The 19,094-nt window shown below is 62.3% G+C and overlaps 3 protein-coding genes across 6 annotated transcripts; 1 reads left to right on the forward strand and 2 right to left on the reverse strand.

The window, feature by feature from the left end:
• The first annotated feature begins 1,633 nt into the window (after positions 1-1,633).
• Positions 1,634-2,715, forward strand: SMIM12 (small integral membrane protein 12). Its single transcript, XM_053964663.1, has one exon. It carries the CDS (start codon positions 1,827-1,829, stop codon positions 2,103-2,105), a length of 279 nt encoding a protein of 92 aa, XP_053820638.1. The 5' UTR covers positions 1,634-1,826; the 3' UTR covers positions 2,106-2,715.
• Positions 2,716-6,163: 3,448 nt separating this feature from the next.
• On the reverse strand, positions 6,164-11,200 carry GJA4 (gap junction protein alpha 4). The gene is made up of 2 exons (XM_053964662.1): positions 11,085-11,200; positions 6,164-10,257 (listed from the first exon to the last, which is right to left on the reverse strand). The coding sequence occupies exon 2, from the start codon at positions 10,235-10,237 to the stop codon at positions 9,206-9,208; it is 1,032 nt and encodes a 343-aa protein (XP_053820637.1). The 5' UTR covers positions 10,238-10,257; positions 11,085-11,200; the 3' UTR covers positions 6,164-9,205.
• Positions 11,201-11,959: 759 nt separating this feature from the next.
• On the reverse strand, positions 11,960-16,009 carry GJB3 (gap junction protein beta 3). Of its 4 annotated transcripts, none has more exons than XM_053964562.1 (4): positions 15,929-16,009; positions 14,813-14,948; positions 13,254-14,041; positions 11,960-12,893 (listed from the first exon to the last, which is right to left on the reverse strand). In XM_053964562.1, the coding sequence occupies exons 3-4, from the start codon at positions 14,009-14,011 to the stop codon at positions 12,854-12,856; spliced, it is 798 nt and encodes a 265-aa protein (XP_053820537.1). In that variant the 5' UTR covers positions 14,012-14,041; positions 14,813-14,948; positions 15,929-16,009; the 3' UTR covers positions 11,960-12,853. The 4 variants fall into 4 exon arrangements, with proteins under 4 accessions (XP_053820537.1, XP_053820536.1, XP_053820539.1 ...); XM_053964561.1 differs by lacking the exon at positions 15,929-16,009 and adding an exon at positions 15,277-15,441; XM_053964564.1 differs by lacking the exon at positions 15,929-16,009 and adding an exon at positions 15,277-15,441 and having other exon boundaries at positions 11,960-12,958.
• Positions 16,010-19,094: the final 3,085 nt, after the last annotated feature.

The raw sequence follows: 19,094 nt of genomic DNA on the forward strand, positions 1-19,094 counted from the left end.
CATCCTTTTGTGTCCCTGGGGTGGGAAATGCAGGTGTGTGGTGCGGGAAATTGGTGACCGTGGGGTGGGAGAGGGGCTTTTGCAGGTCTCCTCGTGGATCCCCCCCACGGAAACCTCCCACGGGTCTCCCCACGGGTCTCTTCCAGCAGCGTCTCTGCCTCTGAGTCCCTCCCCATGGGTCTCCTCCTGTGGGTGTCTCTCTGTGGATCTCTCCCCGTGTGACTCCCCGCGTGAGTCTCCCCTGTGACACCCCCGTGGGTGTCTCTCTGTGACACTCCTCGTGACTCCCGCATGACATCTCCCCGTGGCTCTCCCCGCCAAGACACCCTCTGTGACTCCTGCGTGTCTCTCTCCGAATCCTCCCCGAGTCTCCCCTGGGACTCCTCCTGTGACTCTCCCTGTGTTTGTCCCGGTGGGCTCTCCCCGGGGGTCTCGCCCTGTGGGTGTCTCCCCGTGGCTCCCCCCGTGACACCTCTCCAGAACACCACTGTGGGTGTCTCTCTGTGACCTCCCCCGCATGACTCCCCTCCATGTCCTTGTCCTCTCCCGTGGATTCCTCCTGTCTCCCCTGATGACTCCCCCTCGTGTCCCCCATGTCTCCCCCTTGGTGTCCCCCCCGTGTCCCCCATGATCCCCCCCCGTGTACCCCATGATTCCCCCTCGGTGTCCCTCTCCCGTATCCCCCATGATTTCCCCTTTCCGTGTCCCCCTGTGTCCCCCGTGTCCCCCCGTGTCCCCCCATGTCCTCCCCGTGTCCCCCATGATTCTCCCCCTGTTCCCCCATGTCTCCCCGTGTTCTCCCCATGTCCCCCCATGTCCCCCCCCATGTCCCCCTGTATCTCCCTGTGTCCCTCGGTGTCCCCCGCATGTCCCCCCATGTCTCCCCGTGTCCCCCATGTCCCCCATTTCCCGCATGTCCTCCGTGTCCCCCGTATCCCCCCATGTCCCCCATGTCCCCCATGTCCCCCTTGTGTCCCCCGTGTCCACCCATGTCCCCCCATGTCCCCCCGTGTCCCCCGCATGTCCCCCCATGTCTCCCCGTGTCCCCCATGTCCCCCATTTCCCGCATGTCCACCGTGTCCCCCGTATCCCCCCATGTCCCCGTGTCCCCCCCTGTATCCCCCTGTGTCCCCCCGTGTCCTCCAGTGTCCCCCCCCGTATCCCCCCCGGTGTCCCCCATGTCCTCCATGTCCCCCCATGTCCCCCTGTATCCCCCCCGGTGTCCCCCATGTCCTCCATGTCCCCCCGTGTCCCCCGTGTCCCCCCATGTCCCCCATGTCCCCCGTGTCCCCCCGTGTCCCCCCGTGTCCCCCGTGTCCCCTGTGTCCCCCCATGTCCCCCATGTCCCCCCCATGTCCCCCGTGTCCCCCTGTATCCCCCCCGTGTCCCCCTGTATCCCCCCCGGTGTCCCCCATGTCCCCCGTGTCCCCCCGTGTCCCCCCGTGTCCCCCCGTGTCCCCTGTGTCCTCCCGTGTCCCCCCATGTCCCCCCGTGTCCCCCCATGTCCCCCATGTCCCCCCCGTGTCCCCCCCGGTGTCCCCAGCCGCTGTCGCTCCTCCAGCGCTGCGCTTCCCGCGCTGTCCGCCAGGGGGCAGCGCCGCCCCGCCGCCCCCTCACGGCCGTGACCGGAACGGGCGGGGCCGGGCCCGGTGAGCGGGGCCGGGGCCGGGGCTGGGCCCGGCTGAGCGGGGCCGGGCGGGGGTCCCTGCGGAGCCGGGCGGGGGTCCCTGCGCGGCCCACGCGGGTCCCCATTCCCTGCGGCCATCGCTGAGGCCCCGGCGCGAGCGGGCCCGGCCGGTAACCGCCGCGTCCCGCCCCCGGCAGGCATGTGGTCCGTGCTGTGGGCGGCCGTGCGCTCCAAGGCCCCGTACGTCACCTTCCCGGTGGCCTTCGTGGTGGGGCTGGTGGGCTCCCAGCTGGAGTGGTTCCTGCGCGGAGACCCCCCGCCCACGGCCCAGGAGGAGAAGAGCATCTCGGAGCAGCGGGAGGACCGCAAGCTGCAGGAGATCGTGGGCGAGGACCTGACCAAGGTGGTGAGCCTGAAGGACAAGCTGGAGTTCGCCCCTCGGGCCGTGCTCAACAGGAACAGGCCCGAAAAGAGTTAATAAAGGGTGATTTGGGCAAAGACGGTGCCCTGGAGCCGTTGCTGGGGTCTCCCTGACACCTGCAGTGCTTCCACCTGCTGCACCGGCTGCTCCTCACCCTGCCGGAGCCTCCGGAGGGTCAGGTTTGCCACCCCATGGATTTGCTCAAGGTACCCAGAGCTCGGTGGCAGAGCGGGCAGGGAGCCGTGTGCGTGGACGTGGAGAGAGTCTGAAACTGCTCAGCTCCCGCCAGGCCTGCACCACAAAACACTCTCGGCCTGCTTCCGTCTGTGTCTCCTCAGGTTTGATTTCTTCCGTGGTGTGAAAGTAGAAGAAGTTTGGACCTGAGTGCCATGGGACGGGGTCAGGCTGACCGCCAGTGACGGGAAGAACTGCTGCCCTGCTTCCAGATCCCCTGTGGCTCTTGATGAGCCCCAATACAGCCCCTCACCACAATGTACTACAGCAGCCACGGAGCTCTCTGGGGACCCCCTCTCTGCATCATCCCTCCCAGGAACGGTGACAGAGAGAGGTGAAAGTCTTGGTCCTGCTCCGTTGTGGTGGTCTCAGCGTGGCGATGTGTTGGGAATGGGGAGATCTCTGCCCTTTGCACAATAAACTTCTGTCAGTGCTCGGGCCTCTGTGTCTCCTGCATCAGCACAGCCCCAGCCCTATCTCAGTGTTTCTGCTCCCTCCGTGCTCAAGAAGCAACTGCTGCAGTGGGACAGATGCCATTGCTGTCCCTGGCCGGGCACTGCCCTCCAGGCCTGGCAGCAGGGTGGTGGGCAGGAAGGAGGAGGAGGAGGCACCAAATTCCCAGCCTGTGCTGTGGCTGTGCCTCCCTCCCAGCTCCCCCAGCTGCGTCATCTGCTTCCGTTTGACCTCTTTATCTCGAGGAGAAGGGCTGTGACAACACAGGGATCCCAGGGGATGGGGGTCCCACTGGGGTGCTGAGCAGGGAGAGGCTGGCAGCAGGCACTGGGGGCCAGTGGCTGGTGTCCCCTCAGGTGCTGGCACAGCAGGGACAGACCCCAGCCAGAGCTGCCTGAGCAGGGCCAGGGCCGGGGTTATCGCTGTCTCCCGGTTTGTTTTGTCCCGTGGTGCCTGAGCAAGGCCCCGGCTCTGCCCTGGCCCGGCCTTCCCCTCCCGGGGACGATAAATCTGCCGTGCCCGGTGCGAGTGCTGAGGTCAGCAGGCAGTCAGCATTCACGCTGTGCTGTGCTGTGCCCTGGCCAGGGCCATTCCTGCCCTGCTGACAGCTTTACTGCCATGCTCCCGGCTCTGTTTGCTGCCCGAGCTGCTGTCCTGGGCTGGACTGCTGCCCTCAGCTGGGCTCATGGCCCAGCACCGCCGGGAACACTCTGACCTTTGCTGCTGCTGCTTCTGTCACCTCGGGAGAAGGTGCAGGAGGAGCCTGGGTGTGATTTGCAGCCTGTCTCCCAGCCCTGTCTCACTGCCACCTCCTGCTCTGGGGCTCACAATGCCCACCACGTTGTCCCCTGGCAGGCTGGCAGTGTCGCCTGAAGTAGCCCCCTTCCCCTTTGTCTGCTGCTTTCCCAGCCAGGCTGTGGGGTGACGGCTGTTCCCTATTGTGTGCTGGGGTGGGAATGGTCCTGTTCCTTCTCCCAGCTGGGACCAGCTCGGAAGCTGTCTCTGAAATGCCTTTGTTCACCCCGCGCCGGAGCGGCTCCCCCGGCTGTTTATAGCCCATTGATCCCCTCGTTCCCAGGGCCGGCCGGGCACAATCGGGCTTTGGGGGGGCCTTGCTGCCCCATTTCCTGCCCCATGCAGTGTCGGTCGGGGAGGCTGCTCCAGCACGGTGCTGGAGCGATGCCCCGGGGAAGGAGCCCTGATAGTGCCAGCTTGGGCATCGATGGCACCTGGCCGGCAGCCCCTGCCCTGCTGCCATCCCTGCCTGTGGCACTTCCAGCTGTTTTCCGTGTGTCTGGGGACTCCCGTCCGTCCGCCGGCACTGCTGCGGGTCTGTGGATTCCCGCAGGCGCTGGGACAGGGGTGAAGCCGCTTCCCAGACCCGTTGCCTTTCTCCTAAGCCTTCAGTGCTGTAAACCCACCCTTCCTCCCATTGAATCCCAACAATGTGCCGCTTGGGAAGTGCCGGCGGGACAAGAATAGGAGCGTGCAGCTCTCAGGGCTAGGGCGAGCAGCCACGGCGGCTCACGAAGAGCGAGAGGAAGCTTTGCTGAATAAACCATTATGGTAAAACCCTGCCCTCCCGAGCCTGCACTCAGCCACTCACGTGCAAACGGTCGGTCTGGTGCAGGGGGTTTGTGATCCAGCTGTTCCCAGCATGGCACAGCTTGGTGCTGCTGTGGAAGCCCTGCCTGCAGCGAAGCTGTCCCCGGGCGACGAGTCCCACGCCTGGCCAGGAGGCCAGTGTTTGGTGTGAGGGCATCCTCCCAGGCTTGTCCAGCTTCAGGGATGTCCCTGCACCCGGGGCTGGCTGTGACTGCACGGTGCCATGGATGCGTTGAATCCAGCAGCCACAAATACACCTGGTCCTAGCCCAGCCTGTGGTGGCTGTGCCCCAGGCTCACAGGGGATCAGGCTGACTGCAGTGCTCTTGGCATGGCCTGAGGGCAGCTGCAGCTTCCCGATGGACCCTCTGTGCTGCCCAGGTCCTGCATTGCTCCTGGCATCCACCATGAGCAGCTCGTGAGAGGAGCAGGTGGTGGTTTCCGCAGGCAGGATGCTGGGAGCGAGCTGTGCCCCGGCTCACTGAGGGGACTGGGACAGCTGTGTCGGAGGGACAGTGACATCCCCCTGGCCATCCGGCACACCTGGATGGCAGCTCTGCATGTCCGCTTAGATCAGAGCAGGGATGCTCCAGCTGTGCAGGGCCGGGGATGAGGTGACCCTGTGCTGGCACCGGGGTGGCCCAAGGCCATTTGGGCCCTTCCTGCAAGGCCTGGAGTGAGGAAGCTTTGGGAGGAGAGGAGCAGGGTGGGAGCTGGCGGGCTGACAGGGACTCACACTCTGCTGTTCCCATCCTAGTGCAGTGCAGTGACCCCAGGACACCCCGGGCCTGCCCACAGTGGGGTGACCCCGGGACACCCGGACCTTCCCACAGCACGGTGTCCCCACAGCCCCGGGACACGGCGGGTGCTCACCCCGCTCTGCTGGAGAGCAAATAGAACATCCCCTCAGCGTGTCTCCCACAGCCCCTGGAGACTTCTGCTCCCTCCCAGCCCAGGCTTTTCCCAGGCTCTGGTTTTGCCCTTTTTCTGAGAGCAGCCAAGTCTTTCCCAGCCTCCACATCTCGCTTCCTGCTATGGCTCCCTCCATGCTGCTCCTGGTGGCTCCTTCTGTGGCCAGAAAAAGCCCTGAAATGCCGTGGGAGAGGAGCAGCTCTGCTCTACACCACGTCACATCCCTCAAGCCATAGCTGGGGACAGCTACAGTGGAACATATTCCCTTCTCCCTGCACTGACTCTTCCTGCAGGTACGGCTCAGGGTTGATTCTCTATGCCCAGCACTCCAGGACCACTGTGGGCCCTTGTTTTTAGGCCACGTGGATTTCCCACACCACGAAAAGCCCCTGACTCTGCAGGCAGCAGCCTCTTCTTGCCTGGTGTTGCATCAGGATGATGCCCTGAGCTGCTGGCAGGGTTAGGAACCATGCCAGGGTGGGCACAGGGTGCTGGGCACTGCAGTCCTGGTGCCTCCACACGAGGAAGCGGCCGGGGGTGAGTGACAATGTCAGGATGCAGCTATTGAGTGCGTTTCCTCCCTCCTGCAGTTCTCACACGGGGCTGCATTGTCTGCCATGCCCGTGCATGGAGGGACCCTGGTGGAGGGCTAAATATAACCCAGGGGAGGAAGGGAGCTCCGTGGGGTTTGCTTTTCCTTCGCCGTGCACCGTTGGCAGTGGCTGGAAAGGGCAGGATTATTCCTGGTTTGGGGTTGCCCCAATAGTGGCTACTTTGGGCACGGAGTGCCGGGGTCAGGGCTCTGTGCCTGGCCCAGGAGGATGCTCCTGACTGCTCCTACTCCCCCTGAGGACACACCTGGGCATTGACAGGGCCCTGTGGGCAAGCGTGGCCACGCTGTGGCCCTGCCTGGCACCCTCCTGCCCAGCTCTCTACCCTTCTTCCCCCTCAGCTGTGATTCTGCTCCCACCTCGGCTCTTCCTGAGTGGGTCAGATTTAGATGCTGTTTGTTGTATGCTGGGAAAGGTTAAAAATAAACTCCTTGGTGCTTGGCCAGCACCTCAGGCAGAGCCTTTCAGGCAGCACAGCCCTCTGTCCCAGGCCATGGCAGAACTGAGCCAGGCACGGACTTGTCCTAACTGGGAGGAGGGCAGAAATCTCCCTGCAGAGGAGCCCCAGGGCTCCTGGGGACTGTGACGGCATTAGACCAACATCCCCAGCAGGAATTGGGGTTCTGGGGAGTGTGTGGTCCCTCCAGGACTGGCAGAGCTGCCTCAAAGTGTTTCTTAACTCTGGGGGTGCCCATGGGAGCCCCTCACTGCAGCCCCCGGGCTGCCTGTGCCATCATCATCCAGGGCCGGGTGCTGGGGGAGCGAGTGCTGTTCCCACGAAGGACCAGAGGGACCTGTTTACTCGGGAGGGAGCGTGGAGGTGTGAGAAAGGCCTGTCTGGCCACTGTCTGTCCCCGTCCCCCGGGCTGTGCCAAAGGGCTCTGCTGGGCCAGCCTGGGCTCTTATCAGCTCCAAACTTTTATTTGCCTAAGGGCTGCCCGCCCACCTTCTGGGACGCTCTTGCCAACGCCAGCCCTGCTGCTGCCCCCTCCCCAGCCTGGCCGGCAGGTAAGCCCCTCGCTGTTGTTGTTGGCAGCACGTCCCGGCGGTGTGGGGTCACTGCAGCTGCCCCGAGCCACTTTGTCACAACACGGGAACAATAGCGGGACACGGAGCTGTGTTTGTGCAGCGCCTGGGCACTGCACTATCCAGGCAAGGGTGGGGGGCGTCTCGGCCATCTTGTTTTCCACCTTCAGGGTCGCTCAGAAAAGTGTGATGCTCCCCCGGTGCCAACAAAAATAGGAGTCCAGGAGAGGGGAGGTGACCCGGGGACACTGTGGTGGGTAAACACGGCGTGGCTGCTCCGTTCCCTTTCACTCGGGTGTTTCCTCCTGACCCAGCGCACTGAGCTGCTCCCCCCAGAGCTGATACCTGGGGAGCTCTGGCATGAGCCCCCCATTGCACTGGAGTGGCCTGGGAGGTCCCAATTGGGCAACAGAGGGAGCAGGACAGGGTCCCTCCAGAGACAGTGAGAGCAGGGCAGGGTCCTTCCACACTGGATCTACCCCAGCATCCTCCAGGAGGGCACAGGAAAGAGGGCACAGGGAACAGCTGGGAGCTGGTGGTGTGCCCAGACCCCCACCCCAGGGGGTTTCACCTCCCCTCGTCCCCAGCAGGGAGGAAGCCAAGGGTGGGCTCGGCTCCCAGCCCAAGGGCAGCACAGCTGGGTGCCTCCCTCCTCATTTCCTCCAGCGGCCGATGGCAGCGATACTGCCCCATATCACCCATATTTCATTTTCTCCGGGGTATTTTTAGCCTGTCCCACCCTCACTGGAGAGGCCCTCGACAGAGAGCAGGCTCTGCTCTGGCCAGGGAGCTAAACAACAGCCCCAGCCACATTGTGTGCCTTTATCTGTGGCTCATTTCCACCTATTATGCAGCCACGAGCAGCTCCATGGCCTCTGCTGGGTTTATCTGCAGTGAGGGAGAGGTGCTGAGCTCTGCTTTGGGCCACCATGAGCCTAGGACGTGACAGTTCTGTGAAAACCCTGAATTAAGGCTGGGCTCAGGGAGACAGGAGGCCACGGCAGGGAGGGTTGTGCTTTCAGTGGGTGTGTGGCATCCACAGCAAAATTGGGCATCCACTTTCCCCTTCACCCCAGCCCCATCAGCCTCACAGGACAGCATTTCCCCCTCCCTCAGCCCCAAACCCTCACCTGCCCTCCTGGAGGCAGCAGGAAGCACAGACACACCACCTTTTCTCATTCATCCAACTTTATTCAACAAGATGCAACACGGAATCTGCCAGGGGAAGGGAAACAGCGCTGAGGGCAGTGCCCACACCGCACCCTCACTCACACCTTGGTCACACAGGACCAGCAGCCCCTTGGTCACAGCAGGACAATCCCCTCTCACAGCATTCAGTGGGCTGGGGAAGTCAGGGTGACAGCTCCTGTGACAACAGTTGGTCCTTCCACCCCCCCTCAACCCCTCAGCCCACAGCAGGAGATGACTAGTGCAAAGTAATAAAAACCCAAAAACCCCAAACTTTCAGGTGCTGGGCTGATTCCTCCCTAAACCCCACGGGGCTCTAAGGCACACAGCCAGGCTGGACATGGCTCCCCAAAGTCCCTGCAAACTGCACCTTTAAGGTAGAAACTCCATGCTCAGCCCAGCAGGTTAAAAATAACTTAAAGGCACATATCCCATGGGAAAGAGCCCAGGGCCGGGAGGGGAGGAACTCACACTCCTGGGTCACCCACAGTGCCCCTGCAGCCTTTGGAATCTGCCGGTCACGGCAGAGCTGGCTTAACCCCTCTGTGTCCCATGGGGAGGGGGCAGCCTCTGCAGCCAACTCTGGGCAGATGCCAGGACCACTGGAATGGGATGGGGCTGGTGGCCAGGATCAGTCAGCGCTGCCCCAGCCCAGCTTTTCCCGGCAGTCCCCGGCTCAGCCTGCTCCGTGTGGAAGCTGGAGACGAGCAGCTTCCCACGGCTGCACTCCTGGCTCTCGTGCCGGCCGAGGCTCTGGGGTCTGGCTGAACCACAGCCCCCAATGGCCAGCAGCCTCCAGCCACGGCCTCGGGGACAGCCTGTTCCACGGCGTGGCTCCAGAGCTTTCTCCCTTTCCCACGGCAAGGCACACAGGACACGGCGTCCCGGGGAACTTTGTGCAGTTTCCTTCCTTGCAGGGTCTGTGGGGAAAACCGGCGAGAGCGGAGGCTGCGCTCCACGGCCGTGCTCCCGAGCATCCCATCCCAGGGCGGGCAGGTCTCTGGAGCCTCCAGAGGGGAATGTGTAGAGCACAGAACCAGGCAGGAGGCAGCTGCCTGCCCGCAGCCAGCACCTTTGCAGGCACAAGGGACCGAGGAATGTCCCCCTGCCAGCCGGAGCCAGCCCGGCACTACACGTACTGCTTTTTAGAGGCTGAGCTCCCGGGCCGGCTGCCCGGCTTCTCCTCCGGGGCGGAGGCTTCAGCAAGCCCGGGGGCGTAGGGGTCCGGCAGGGGCCTGCTGCTGCTGCCCAGTGCCAGGTTCTCCTCGTTGCGGTAGTTGGCCCAGTTCTGCTCGCTGGAGAGCTTGTTGTAGGTCTGGTAGGAGGGCGCGTGGCTCTCAGCCATGGGCAGGAAGGGATAGTGCTTGGGCACGTAGGGACCCGAGACCATGTCATCCACAAAGGTGTCCTGGCTCGGTCCAGCTGGCCCTGACGCCTTCTTGATGTTGCTAAGCAGGCTCTTGCAGCACAGGTGGAAGAGCTCCAGGAGGTTCAGGACTAAGGAGATCAGGCCCATCACCAGCATGAAGATGATGAAGATGCTCTTTTCGGTGGGGCGGGAGATGAAGCAGTCCACCTGATGGGGGCACGGGTCCCTCTTGCACACATAGCGGGGCACCATGGAGAAGCCATACAGGTACCACTGGCCCACGAGGAAACCAGCCTCAAAGATGCTCTTGCAGATGATGCTGGTGATGTACGTCCACATCAGCGCCCCTCGGATCTTGAGCCGCCCGCTCTCTGTCATGTAGATCTTGGACATCTTCTTCTCCAGGTCTGCCAGGGCCTCCTCAATCTTCGGGTCCTTGCTGTGGACAGCCCGAAGCTCGCTCTCCTTCTTCTTCAGCTTCTCCTCCTTGCGGGAGAGGTAGACAACGTGGCCCAGGTAAATCAGGGTCGGGGTGCTGACGAAGAGGAACTGGAGCACCCAGTAGCGGATGTGGGAGATGGGGAAGGCTTTGTCATAGCAGACGTTGGTGCAGCCTGGCTGCTTGGTGTTACACACGAAATCCGACTGCTCGTCCCCCCACACAGACTCCCCGGCCAGGCCCAGGATGAGGATGCGGAAGATGAAGAGCACGGTGAGCCAGATCTTCCCGATCACGGTCGAATGCTCCTGGACTTGGTCCAGCAGTTTCTGCAGGAATTCCCAGTCACCCATCTTCTAGGAACCCTTTGCCTCTGCCAGCAGAGAGGAGACAGCAGCCACGTCAGTTCCCTGTTTCCATGCTGGGGAGCACAGGGCAGATGTGACCACCTAAACCCCGTGCTTTTTCAGGATATAGCTGCTCTGCAGAGTGTCCCAGCAAACCCTCTGAGGAACATCCCACTTCTGAGGGAGGGAGGGTTCCAGGCAGTGTTTAGGAGCCCCAGAGGGCTCCTCCTACACAGTGCAGGAACAGAGGGCTGGGAGAGACAGGGATTCTCCCCTCCCAGCAGCACCCACAGCTCGTGGCTCTCCTGGCCACTCCAAGGACAGCCCGCAGCCAGTGGGGTTTTGGGGCTGCCCAGGGAGCTCAGGGCACCTGAAGAGGAGGCACCATGGGGCCTCACAAATTAGCTGCTGCCCTGGCTTTCCCAAAAAGCAGAGAGCGGGATGGTCTAGAGGGGAAGCACAACCCCTTTGGGTACAGCTGCCACCCCAGCGCCTATTCAGGGCTCACCCCAAACTGGACAGACAGCCCCTCACCAGCTCCCTTGCTGCGGGGCGATGGATTCCCAGCCTCAGTCCCCTCCCATCGCCAGGGGATCCCCAGCACCGCTCACCACCCTGCTGCCGCTCCCGGGATCCTGGGGAGCCAAGCCCGCACCCCGCGGGCGCTCAGCCCGGCTGTGCGGGAGGGACAGAGCGGCCGCAGCCCCGGCTCCTCATTAACCGCTGCTAATTAAGCAGAGAAGCGCCGGCTGTGCCGTTAAAGGAACCCCCGGCAGCGGTGGGGTGCCCCGTCCCCGGCCCGGTGTCCCCTGGCGGTCGCGGTGTCCCGGCAGTCCCGGGTGCCCGCACTCACCTCCGCCGCGCCGGGCACGTCCCGCCGGGCTCGGGCCGCGCTGAGTGTGAGGGGTCGGACCGGGTGGCTCCGGTTATTCGGGGCCCGGGGAAGCCGGAGGAGGAGCGTGGGCAGGAAACTGGGGGCCGGGGCTTAGTACCGGGCCGGGCCGAGCTGCAGGTGTGCCGGGCCGCCCCCTCCCGCGGCCCCCGGACGAGGGGGCGGCCCCGGCGGACGGGGCGGGGGCGGCCGGACCCGTCGGGGCCGAAGCTGGGGGGGAACGGTGGGAAGCCCGGGTGCCTCCCGCACTCTCATCTACGGCTGCGGGTCCGCCACTGGGCAAACCCGCTGAGCCAGAGACCCCGGGATGCTCCGTCCCCTGCCCCGTGTCCTGGAGAGGTTTAGTTCCCTCCCCGGCGGGGTGTTTCGGGGACGCTCTGTTCCCCGCCCGGTGTCCCGGGGATGTTCCGTCCTTGCCCGTCCCGGCCGGACCGCGGCTGCGGCGCTCGTGGTTTGTCCCCGAGGGTCCGTGCGGCGCGGCGGGCGCTGGGTGGTGCTGGAGCCCCACCGGAGCCCGGCTGCGGTCCCGCATCCCGCCCGTTCCCGGGATGGGCCCCGCCGTTCCTTGGATGAACCCCACCGTGCCTGGCCCCCTTCCCGCATCCCGCAGGCTCCCGGGCTGAGCCCCACCAGCGCCCAGTTGCGATCCCGCATCCCGTGGGTTCTCGGGATGAACCCCACCGGAGCCCGGCCGGGAGCTCCCGCGCAGGTTCCAGCCGGAGCTTTGCCGTCGGGGGTCTCAGCACACCCCGCCACGCTCGTGGGGCTGTGAAACGCGGGCGGGCCGAGCGGAGCTGGGAACGGCGGACCCTCCCTCCGCTAGTGCTGCTTAAGGAGAGATTAAATGGAAATCATTTCTATTTATTGTAATATTTATCAAGGTTTAGTAAATAATTGATGCTCATCCCTCCTTGATTTCCTTGGGGGCCAGCGTGAGGTTCTGCTGAATTAAAGTTTAACGACGCGTGACAAGCTGGAGGAGGCGGAACGGGCGGACGTGAGCTCGGCTGTGGGCTCAGCCAAAGCCCAGCTCAGGCGGATGAGAAGGACCTGGCTGTGGGCTCCTGAGGAACCTGTGCAAATCCATGTCTTCTGCCCTCACCAGTCCCACGGTTTCCAGTGTGCAGAGGAGATCTTGGTGTCTCCAAACACGACATTCATTGGCCTTTTGGATCTGTAGCTTGTGCCGTGTGTGATGTGCATCTGAGGTGAGGGGGGACACAGAGGCACCAAGGGAAGCAGCAGAGCCAGCAAGGGCATTTGGGCAGCACATGGCTTGGTGCTTGTGTGAACCAAGGGGGAGAAATGGCAAACTGGGCCAACTGGGCCAGCAGAACAGTTGCCAACAGACTGGAGCCCTGGTCCATTGTCATTACTTTGGGTGCATGAAGAGAGCTCTGGCCACGGAGCCCAGAATTCCTTTGGTTTCTTGGTACAAAAGAAAGCAGTGCATGTGTGAGGCCCAGTGAACTGGGAGGACTGGCATGCTCTGGGTGACACCAGCCCTGGCTGGGCACCAGCTGGGTGCACTCACACCCAGCATGGGAGCAGCAGAGCTGCAGGACCCCAGAGAAGCTGCGGGACACAGAGGATCTGTGTGCTGCTGTGATGTCCATGCTTGTGGCACTGCCACCTGCAGAGCTCCAGGGCTGCCCTTGCCTTACCTGTGTCTGCTCAGGCACCCGCGGGTCTCTCTCCAGGGACGTTACTTTGCTGGGTTTAGTCATTTTTCACACGGGTCGACTCTTGAGGGTTTGAGGATTTGGCAGGCTGGAAAAGCCAAGTTGAGGGGAATGTGAGCTGGCTGGGACGGGTGAGCTCACAGCTCTTCTCCTCTGTGGGAAGAACAGACACACTCAGGTATGGCCGTGGACAGCCAGCACCCACCTGCCACCGAGCGTGTCCCCCCCACTGGGACAGCCAGGGACGTGCCCGTGGTCCCTAGCAGGAGAGTTCCCATGGATGTGTCCCCCTCCCCTTACAGCCAACAGAGGTCCTGGTTGAAGCGTCTGGTGGTGGCACCACTGCTGGTCACCCGTGGTGCCCACCATCCCTGGCACATACCAGGACACTTCTTTCCCCACCACCCTTCCCAGCACCCCTCAGACAGCAGTTAGGGCTGCCACACACCTGGGCTGGGACTTGTTGTCCTTCTCCTCTGACTTGATGTGGCAGTGGCAGGTGGAGGCCTTGCTGTAGCTGACGGAGCGCTTGGTGGATTTCCTCCATTTCCTTGCCCTCTGGACAGCTCGCTTGAAGATGAGGTAGAAGATCTCACAGACGGTGAGGACGATGCAGATGGAGGAGGCTCCGACCATGAAATAGGTGAAGACCCTTTTCTCGGTTGGCCGAGCGATGTAGCAGTCCACGGTGTTGGGACAGGGATCCACGTTGGAGCACTTGACCAGCCGTGGCAAATCGAAGCTGTCCCACATCTTGTGGAGGAGGTAGAGGAACAGGATCTCTATGATAAGCTTGAAGATGAGGCTGAACAGGTAGGTCCACCACAGCCCGCCGTGCTTCTTGCCCGTGTTGCTGTAGAGCTTGGGGCAATTCTCTCCATTCTTCTCCCGGTTCTTCCTCTCGCGGTCCTCCCTGTAGGCCACGTGCATGATGACCAGGAGGGAAGGACAAGTGACAAAGATGAGCTGCAGGGCCCAGAGGCGGATGTGGGAGATGGGGAAGAAGTGGTCATAACACACGTTGGTGCAGCCCGGCTGCCGTGTGTTGCAATCAAAGTCCTTCTGCTCATCGCCCCAGACCTTCTCGGCCGCCACCACGTAGACCAGCACACGGAAGACGAAGACCATGGAGAGCCAGATGCGGCTGAAGGCTGTGGAGTACTTGTTGACCCCGCTGAGCAGCGCCTGCAGCGTTTTCCAATCCATGGCAGCCGAGGGAGGCCAGAGTCACCCGACCTGGAGAGGCAGTGGAGACACCACTGGGGCTGCACATCTCTCGCTGCACTGAATCTCACTGACCACTGAACCTTCTCCCCCACCACATTGCACTCATCTAGGATGGGGGCTCTTCACCCTTGCAGACAGTAAAGCCCATCCTCACTCACTCCTGGTGACAGAGGTGACTCAATCTATCCGCACTTCCTTCTGACGGAGCCTTTGCTGTCAGGGATGAGCCACCAGGCCAAGTCCCTGCCACCAGCTCTGTGCCTGATTGTGTGTGCTGGTGCAAACTGGCAGCACGATCTGCTGGAGCAGGCCAGGGTCGGCAGCCAAAGGGGAAATGGCTGCTCCTGTCCCAGCTGGGGTGCCAGGGACCTGTTTTCTGTCTCCCAGGTGATACGTGGGGCAGCCCAAACACAGGTGACAGTGGGGCTACAGAAAGTGAGAGCCCGTGTGTGTCACAGTCTGTGTGTGTCACAGTCTGTGTGTGTCACCAGCATGTCACCCTGGCCAGCACTCTGCTCCTGCTCCAGCAGCAACGCCAGAGGTTCCGACGGCCAAACCAGCTCTGCAGCTCAGCCTGGGGCTGCCCAGTGTGAGGAGGGAGACACGCTAAGCCTGACCCGGAGCTTTACTACACCTGGATTTACAAAGCCAGGTGGTTTTTACAACCCTTTGGGCTGTGAAGGTGTCTGCCTTGCAAAGGGATTCCCAGAACACCGGGTTGCTCTCGCTTTTAAGGAATTGCTGCTGCCTGTTGCCCACCCAGCGCCTTCCGAGACGTACCTGGAGGAGGCTCAGGCTTCTTCCCCGCTCACCAGGGGCTGTGGGGTGGGAAGTGTCCAGCACGGGGCATAGCCAGGGCACGATGGCAGACTGGTGATCAGAGTCCTCTCATCTGGTGCACTGTGGTGTCCCAGGGCTGTGGGGTCGGAACAGAACCTGGTGCCAGGGCTGTTCCTCTGCCCGTGGCCACACACCTTCACTCACTGCCCCATCTGAAACCACCCCCTGGCAAACCCTTGGCCGGGAGTCAGGGTGGGGAGCAATCACTGTGTTCCCACCCAACCCTTGGATTTAAAACTGGGAGAGGGGAGCTGCTGTTTTGCCCGTGAAAGCTGGTGCTGACGGAACCTGGAGCCTCTGCATGCCCCCAGAGCCTGTGCCCCCTCACCAGCCTGCCAATTCACCCATGACCCCATCCCTGGCGCCAGTGAGACCAACCCAGCACCCAGGTGCCCATAACCCACCTGCCCAGCACCCGTGTGCCCGGTTCAGCCCAGCGCTGGCTCCAGTCATGGACCCGCAGCGGAGCAGGAAGGAGTTGTGATCTCCGTGCCAAGCTCTGTGCCAGTCCCCGTGGCAGGGGGTGTGTGCAGCACAGTGTGAGCCCCCACGGGCTCCCCAGTGCTGGATGGCAGCCAGGCAGAGCAGGGGCAGCGCTCGGGTGTGCTCAGCTGTGCCGGCAGTGCCGGATTGCCTCCCGCAGAGCCCGGCACCCTTGCCAGCCCCCGGGATGCCAACCCACTGCGTCACAGCCAGGTCCTGCCCCGTGTGGGCGCAGGGCGTTGGACCCGGCAGCGCCCCGCTCCCACCGAGGCTGCAAACTCAGCAGAACCACTTTTCTCGGGAGGTCTCTGCCTCTTTTGGGAGTGGGACAGAGGTGCAAGGCCTGGGGTGGCCATTGCTGCCCCTCGGGGTGCCACGCTGTGCCATCCCCCTTCATCACCCCATGGGATGGGGACCCTGGCACGGCCTGTGGGGTCCCGATGTGGCACTGTGGGATGTTGGGATCCCCACAACTGACCCCACAGTCACAGCAGCTCCAGGTCCCACCCCGTTACACCGCGGGGCTGTCCCCCCTCAACCCTGGCAGCCCCGGAGTACCCTGTGCCCCCGTACCTGTCCAGGTGGGAGAGCCAGAGGAAGGTGTCTGGATTCGGGTGCCTCTCAGAGCAGGGAAGCTCCTTCCCAGCCGCAGCCCTCCTGCACACGCAGGGTTTGTCTGAGCGTGTGAGGGGAGGGGAAGGGTGCTTGGTTTGGTTCCCAGTAACTGGGTGAGTCTGGCAAACAGCTCCCGGAGAGGTTCTTGCCGCGCACATGCACACACACGCTCGGCTTGAACAACAAAAGGCGGGTCAAGTCCTGCAGGGAGATCAGCACAGACGCATTCCTCCACAGGAAACACCAGCAGCTCCTTCCAGGTGAGGTGCCATCCCCTGCAGGGGTGGTCTGGGCACTGCAGACTCAGCAGCAGGACCAGAGACCTTGCGCCGTGCCCCAGCTGTGAGCCCACCAGCAAAGCGCTGCTGAGGGTCCCAGATTACACAACTGTAACCCACTTTTGAAATGATTTTGCCTTAGTAATAGTTTTGCAACAGCTCATCGGTATCTCCAGCCTACAGGAACTTGCAGGCACCGCCCTGGTGGGGCCGGTGTGGCCAGATGGGACCTTTCCCATGGAGCAGGGTGGCACCAGGGTCCCCGTGTGGACCCTGCTCTGCTGCTGCCACATGCCGCACCCCCACTGGACCTGGGAGGTGTCCCTAAGGGGGTGTCCCTCTCCCCAGAGCTTCCAGGAGGCTGAGTCACCCCATCCCACCGGATGTCCCATGGATCAGCCGCGATAGATGCCTGTGCCGATTTAGCCGGGCAGGAATGCACTTCCCTGCACTCACCTGGTTTCCAGAGTGCCCCGAGGCTTCCCTGGAATCCTCAGGCACACCCTGGGGCCGATCAGCCGTGCTGGAGCCACCTCGGCACCTCGCCAGGGCCACCCCTCCCCTGGGACACGTCTGAAGAGCCCCGGGGTGCTTGGTGCCAGCAGATATTTGCTCCCTGCTCTCCTGGCAGACAAGGAGCAACTTGCCCAGAGGCTTTTTGTCTCCAGGAGGCCAAATAAAGCCAGTGAGGGTTTGCCAGGCCGGGGACAATGGAATGGGAGCCCGGGAGACCCAAAGCAAACCCTGGTGGGAGCCTGTGCGTGCAGGATGGGGTGAGCCTGGAGGAGGGGACAGCCACGGGCACCCCAATCCCAGATGAGAGCCACGCAGGGGCTCCGGAGCCTCCCTTCACCCCGGAGCTGCCCGGGTCAGGAATCTGAGCTATGTTGATGCAGAGGGCTGGTGTGAAAGGAGCTCAGCAGGAATCTGGGGGCTGTGGCCTGTGAGGTGAAAAACCCTGGAGAGAGGGAAGTTGTCGAGCACTGGCAGCTCTGATTCCTTGCAGAGCTGCTCCCTGCCCCACGGCCAAACCCTGTAAGGGCCAGCTGAAGAGCGGGGCCGGATCACCCCTGGGCAGCCTCTTGCCTGCAGTTTTGGAATTTCTGGAGCGGCCATGTGGTCACGGTGAGAAAATTCAGGTGCATTGGGCATGGGCAGAAGATCTCCCTCAGGCAGTTGGGTGGGGAGCTGAAACAGCCCGTGCTTTGCAGTGTTTGAAATGCTGAGCTGGGTGTTTGGGGAAATCCATAAATCCATCAAGGGGCACATCCCTGCGCCCACACTTGGTAGCGGGGGCGCAGGGACAAGGTGCCAGCGTGGTTCTGCAGATCTCAGCACTTGGGAGCTTCAGGGATATGCCCAGGACATGTCACCCTGGTGCCACCCTGCTCCCACGCAGCAGGGTGACAGCTGAAAGGCCTCAGTGCCAGATGTGAGCACTGAAACACCCAGTGACTTAGGGAGGCCCAACCTTGGCTCCTCCATAAAGGAAAAACCCAAGCCGTGGAGCTGGTGGATGCCAAACCAGCAGGGAAAAAACCCCAAAACCCTTTTTAGAAGAATCTTGAATGGGGCATAGCAGGATTCTGTGCCTGCCAACAGCTGTCCCCCTCCAGGGCCACATCCCCAGGGACAAAACTCCCCTGCAAGAACAGGGCAGAGAAGTCATGGGGTCCTGAGAGCCAGCAGCCAGGGCTGGACATAAATCAGAGAGATTCTCCTCAATTCCCAGCAAACAGGCGGGTTTTGGCCAGGGCAGAAACAAGCCCAAGCTGGGAAGGCCAATTTACCCTGACCTGTGCATGCAATCCCTTCCACATCCCTGCCTGGGCTGGAGTTAGTGGTGAGTTTCTTTAAAATCCCCTCACCCCAAAATTTAGGAGGTCTTCTGGGACCCCACAAGCAAATACAGGGAATTTCCTGTGTGAGGATGCAAAATCTGGGAAGTGTTCAGCTTTTATTGTGACACACGCCCTGGTTTGCTGACCCTGCATCCCAGGAGGTATCCCAGTATCCAGACCCCCATTTTTGCAGCACCAATATCAAAACAAGCAGCCAAATGCTCCCGTTTTTCTGGCTGACTGCTGCTTATCCCAAGCCTGGATGGTGCAAGACACCCAGAGCTCTGCAGTGTTTGCTCTGAGCACGACAAAACGGCACAACAACATCCAGCAAGGGGAATTTCAGGTGTCTCGCAATGGGCAGCAGCTCCAGCTGTGCTTTGGTGCCTGGAAGTGGGACAGGGTGGTTTTTCTGGGGCTCGTCTCTGTCCCCATTAGTGCTTGCAGAGGGGAACTCCTCAGGGTTTCACGCTCCAGCCTGGAGCAGGAGTGGCCGACCTTGCTGGAAAACAAACAGCCCAGCCCATGCTCTTTAATTCGGAGCAATGGCTCGCACACAAAGAACAACTTGTGTCCTCTGACGTTATGCACTTCCTAAAGAAAACTTTCAGGTGGATAATCCAGCAGAGGAGTGGATGGAGGGAAGGCAGTGCCAGCACAGCTTCCCCTGAGAAGTGGAGAAAATTCTGTGTGTATTTCACCCTCTGCCTCTCTGACCCCAAAGGTCCCCAAACTCCATGTGTCAGCACAAGGAGCTGCTGTGGGCTCAGAGGGCTCAGTGCCTGTGGCCAGGATCCCCCCAGGGCTTCTCCACCATCCTCACCCCCACCAGTGGCTGGTTCAGTCTCTGCCCTCCCATCCAGCAGGGCTGCAGCCCTGCTTGCTCTTGGCTTCCCTTCAGCTCTGCCTGTCCTCAGCATCCCCTTGGGTCCAGCAGCCCCTCAGCCTCCCCTCCAGCTGTGGGAAAGAGCTCCGTTTTGCCCATGGAAGGGTCTCAGCTGGACC

Source organism: Vidua chalybeata, chromosome 25, assembly GCF_026979565.1.
Source record: "Vidua chalybeata isolate OUT-0048 chromosome 25, bVidCha1 merged haplotype, whole genome shotgun sequence".
Classification (NCBI taxonomy): domain Eukaryota; kingdom Metazoa; phylum Chordata; class Aves; order Passeriformes; family Viduidae; genus Vidua; species Vidua chalybeata.

Bases quoted from the DNA above. Each gene is read 5' to 3' on its own strand.
- SMIM12 (XM_053964663.1), top strand. From the start codon at position 1,827: ATGTGGTCCGTGCTGTGGGCGGCCGTGCGCTCCAAGGCCCCGTACGTC.
- GJB3 (XM_053964562.1), bottom strand. From the start codon at position 14,011: ATGGATTGGAAAACGCTGCAGGCGCTGCTCAGCGGGGTCAACAAGTAC. The intron at 12,894-13,253 runs GTGTGTGGCAGC...TGGCTTTTCCAG, and splicing joins GACAACAAGTCCCAGCCCAG to CCTGCCAAATCCTCAAACCC.
- GJA4 (XM_053964662.1), bottom strand. From the start codon at position 10,237: ATGGGTGACTGGGAATTCCTGCAGAAACTGCTGGACCAAGTCCAGGAG.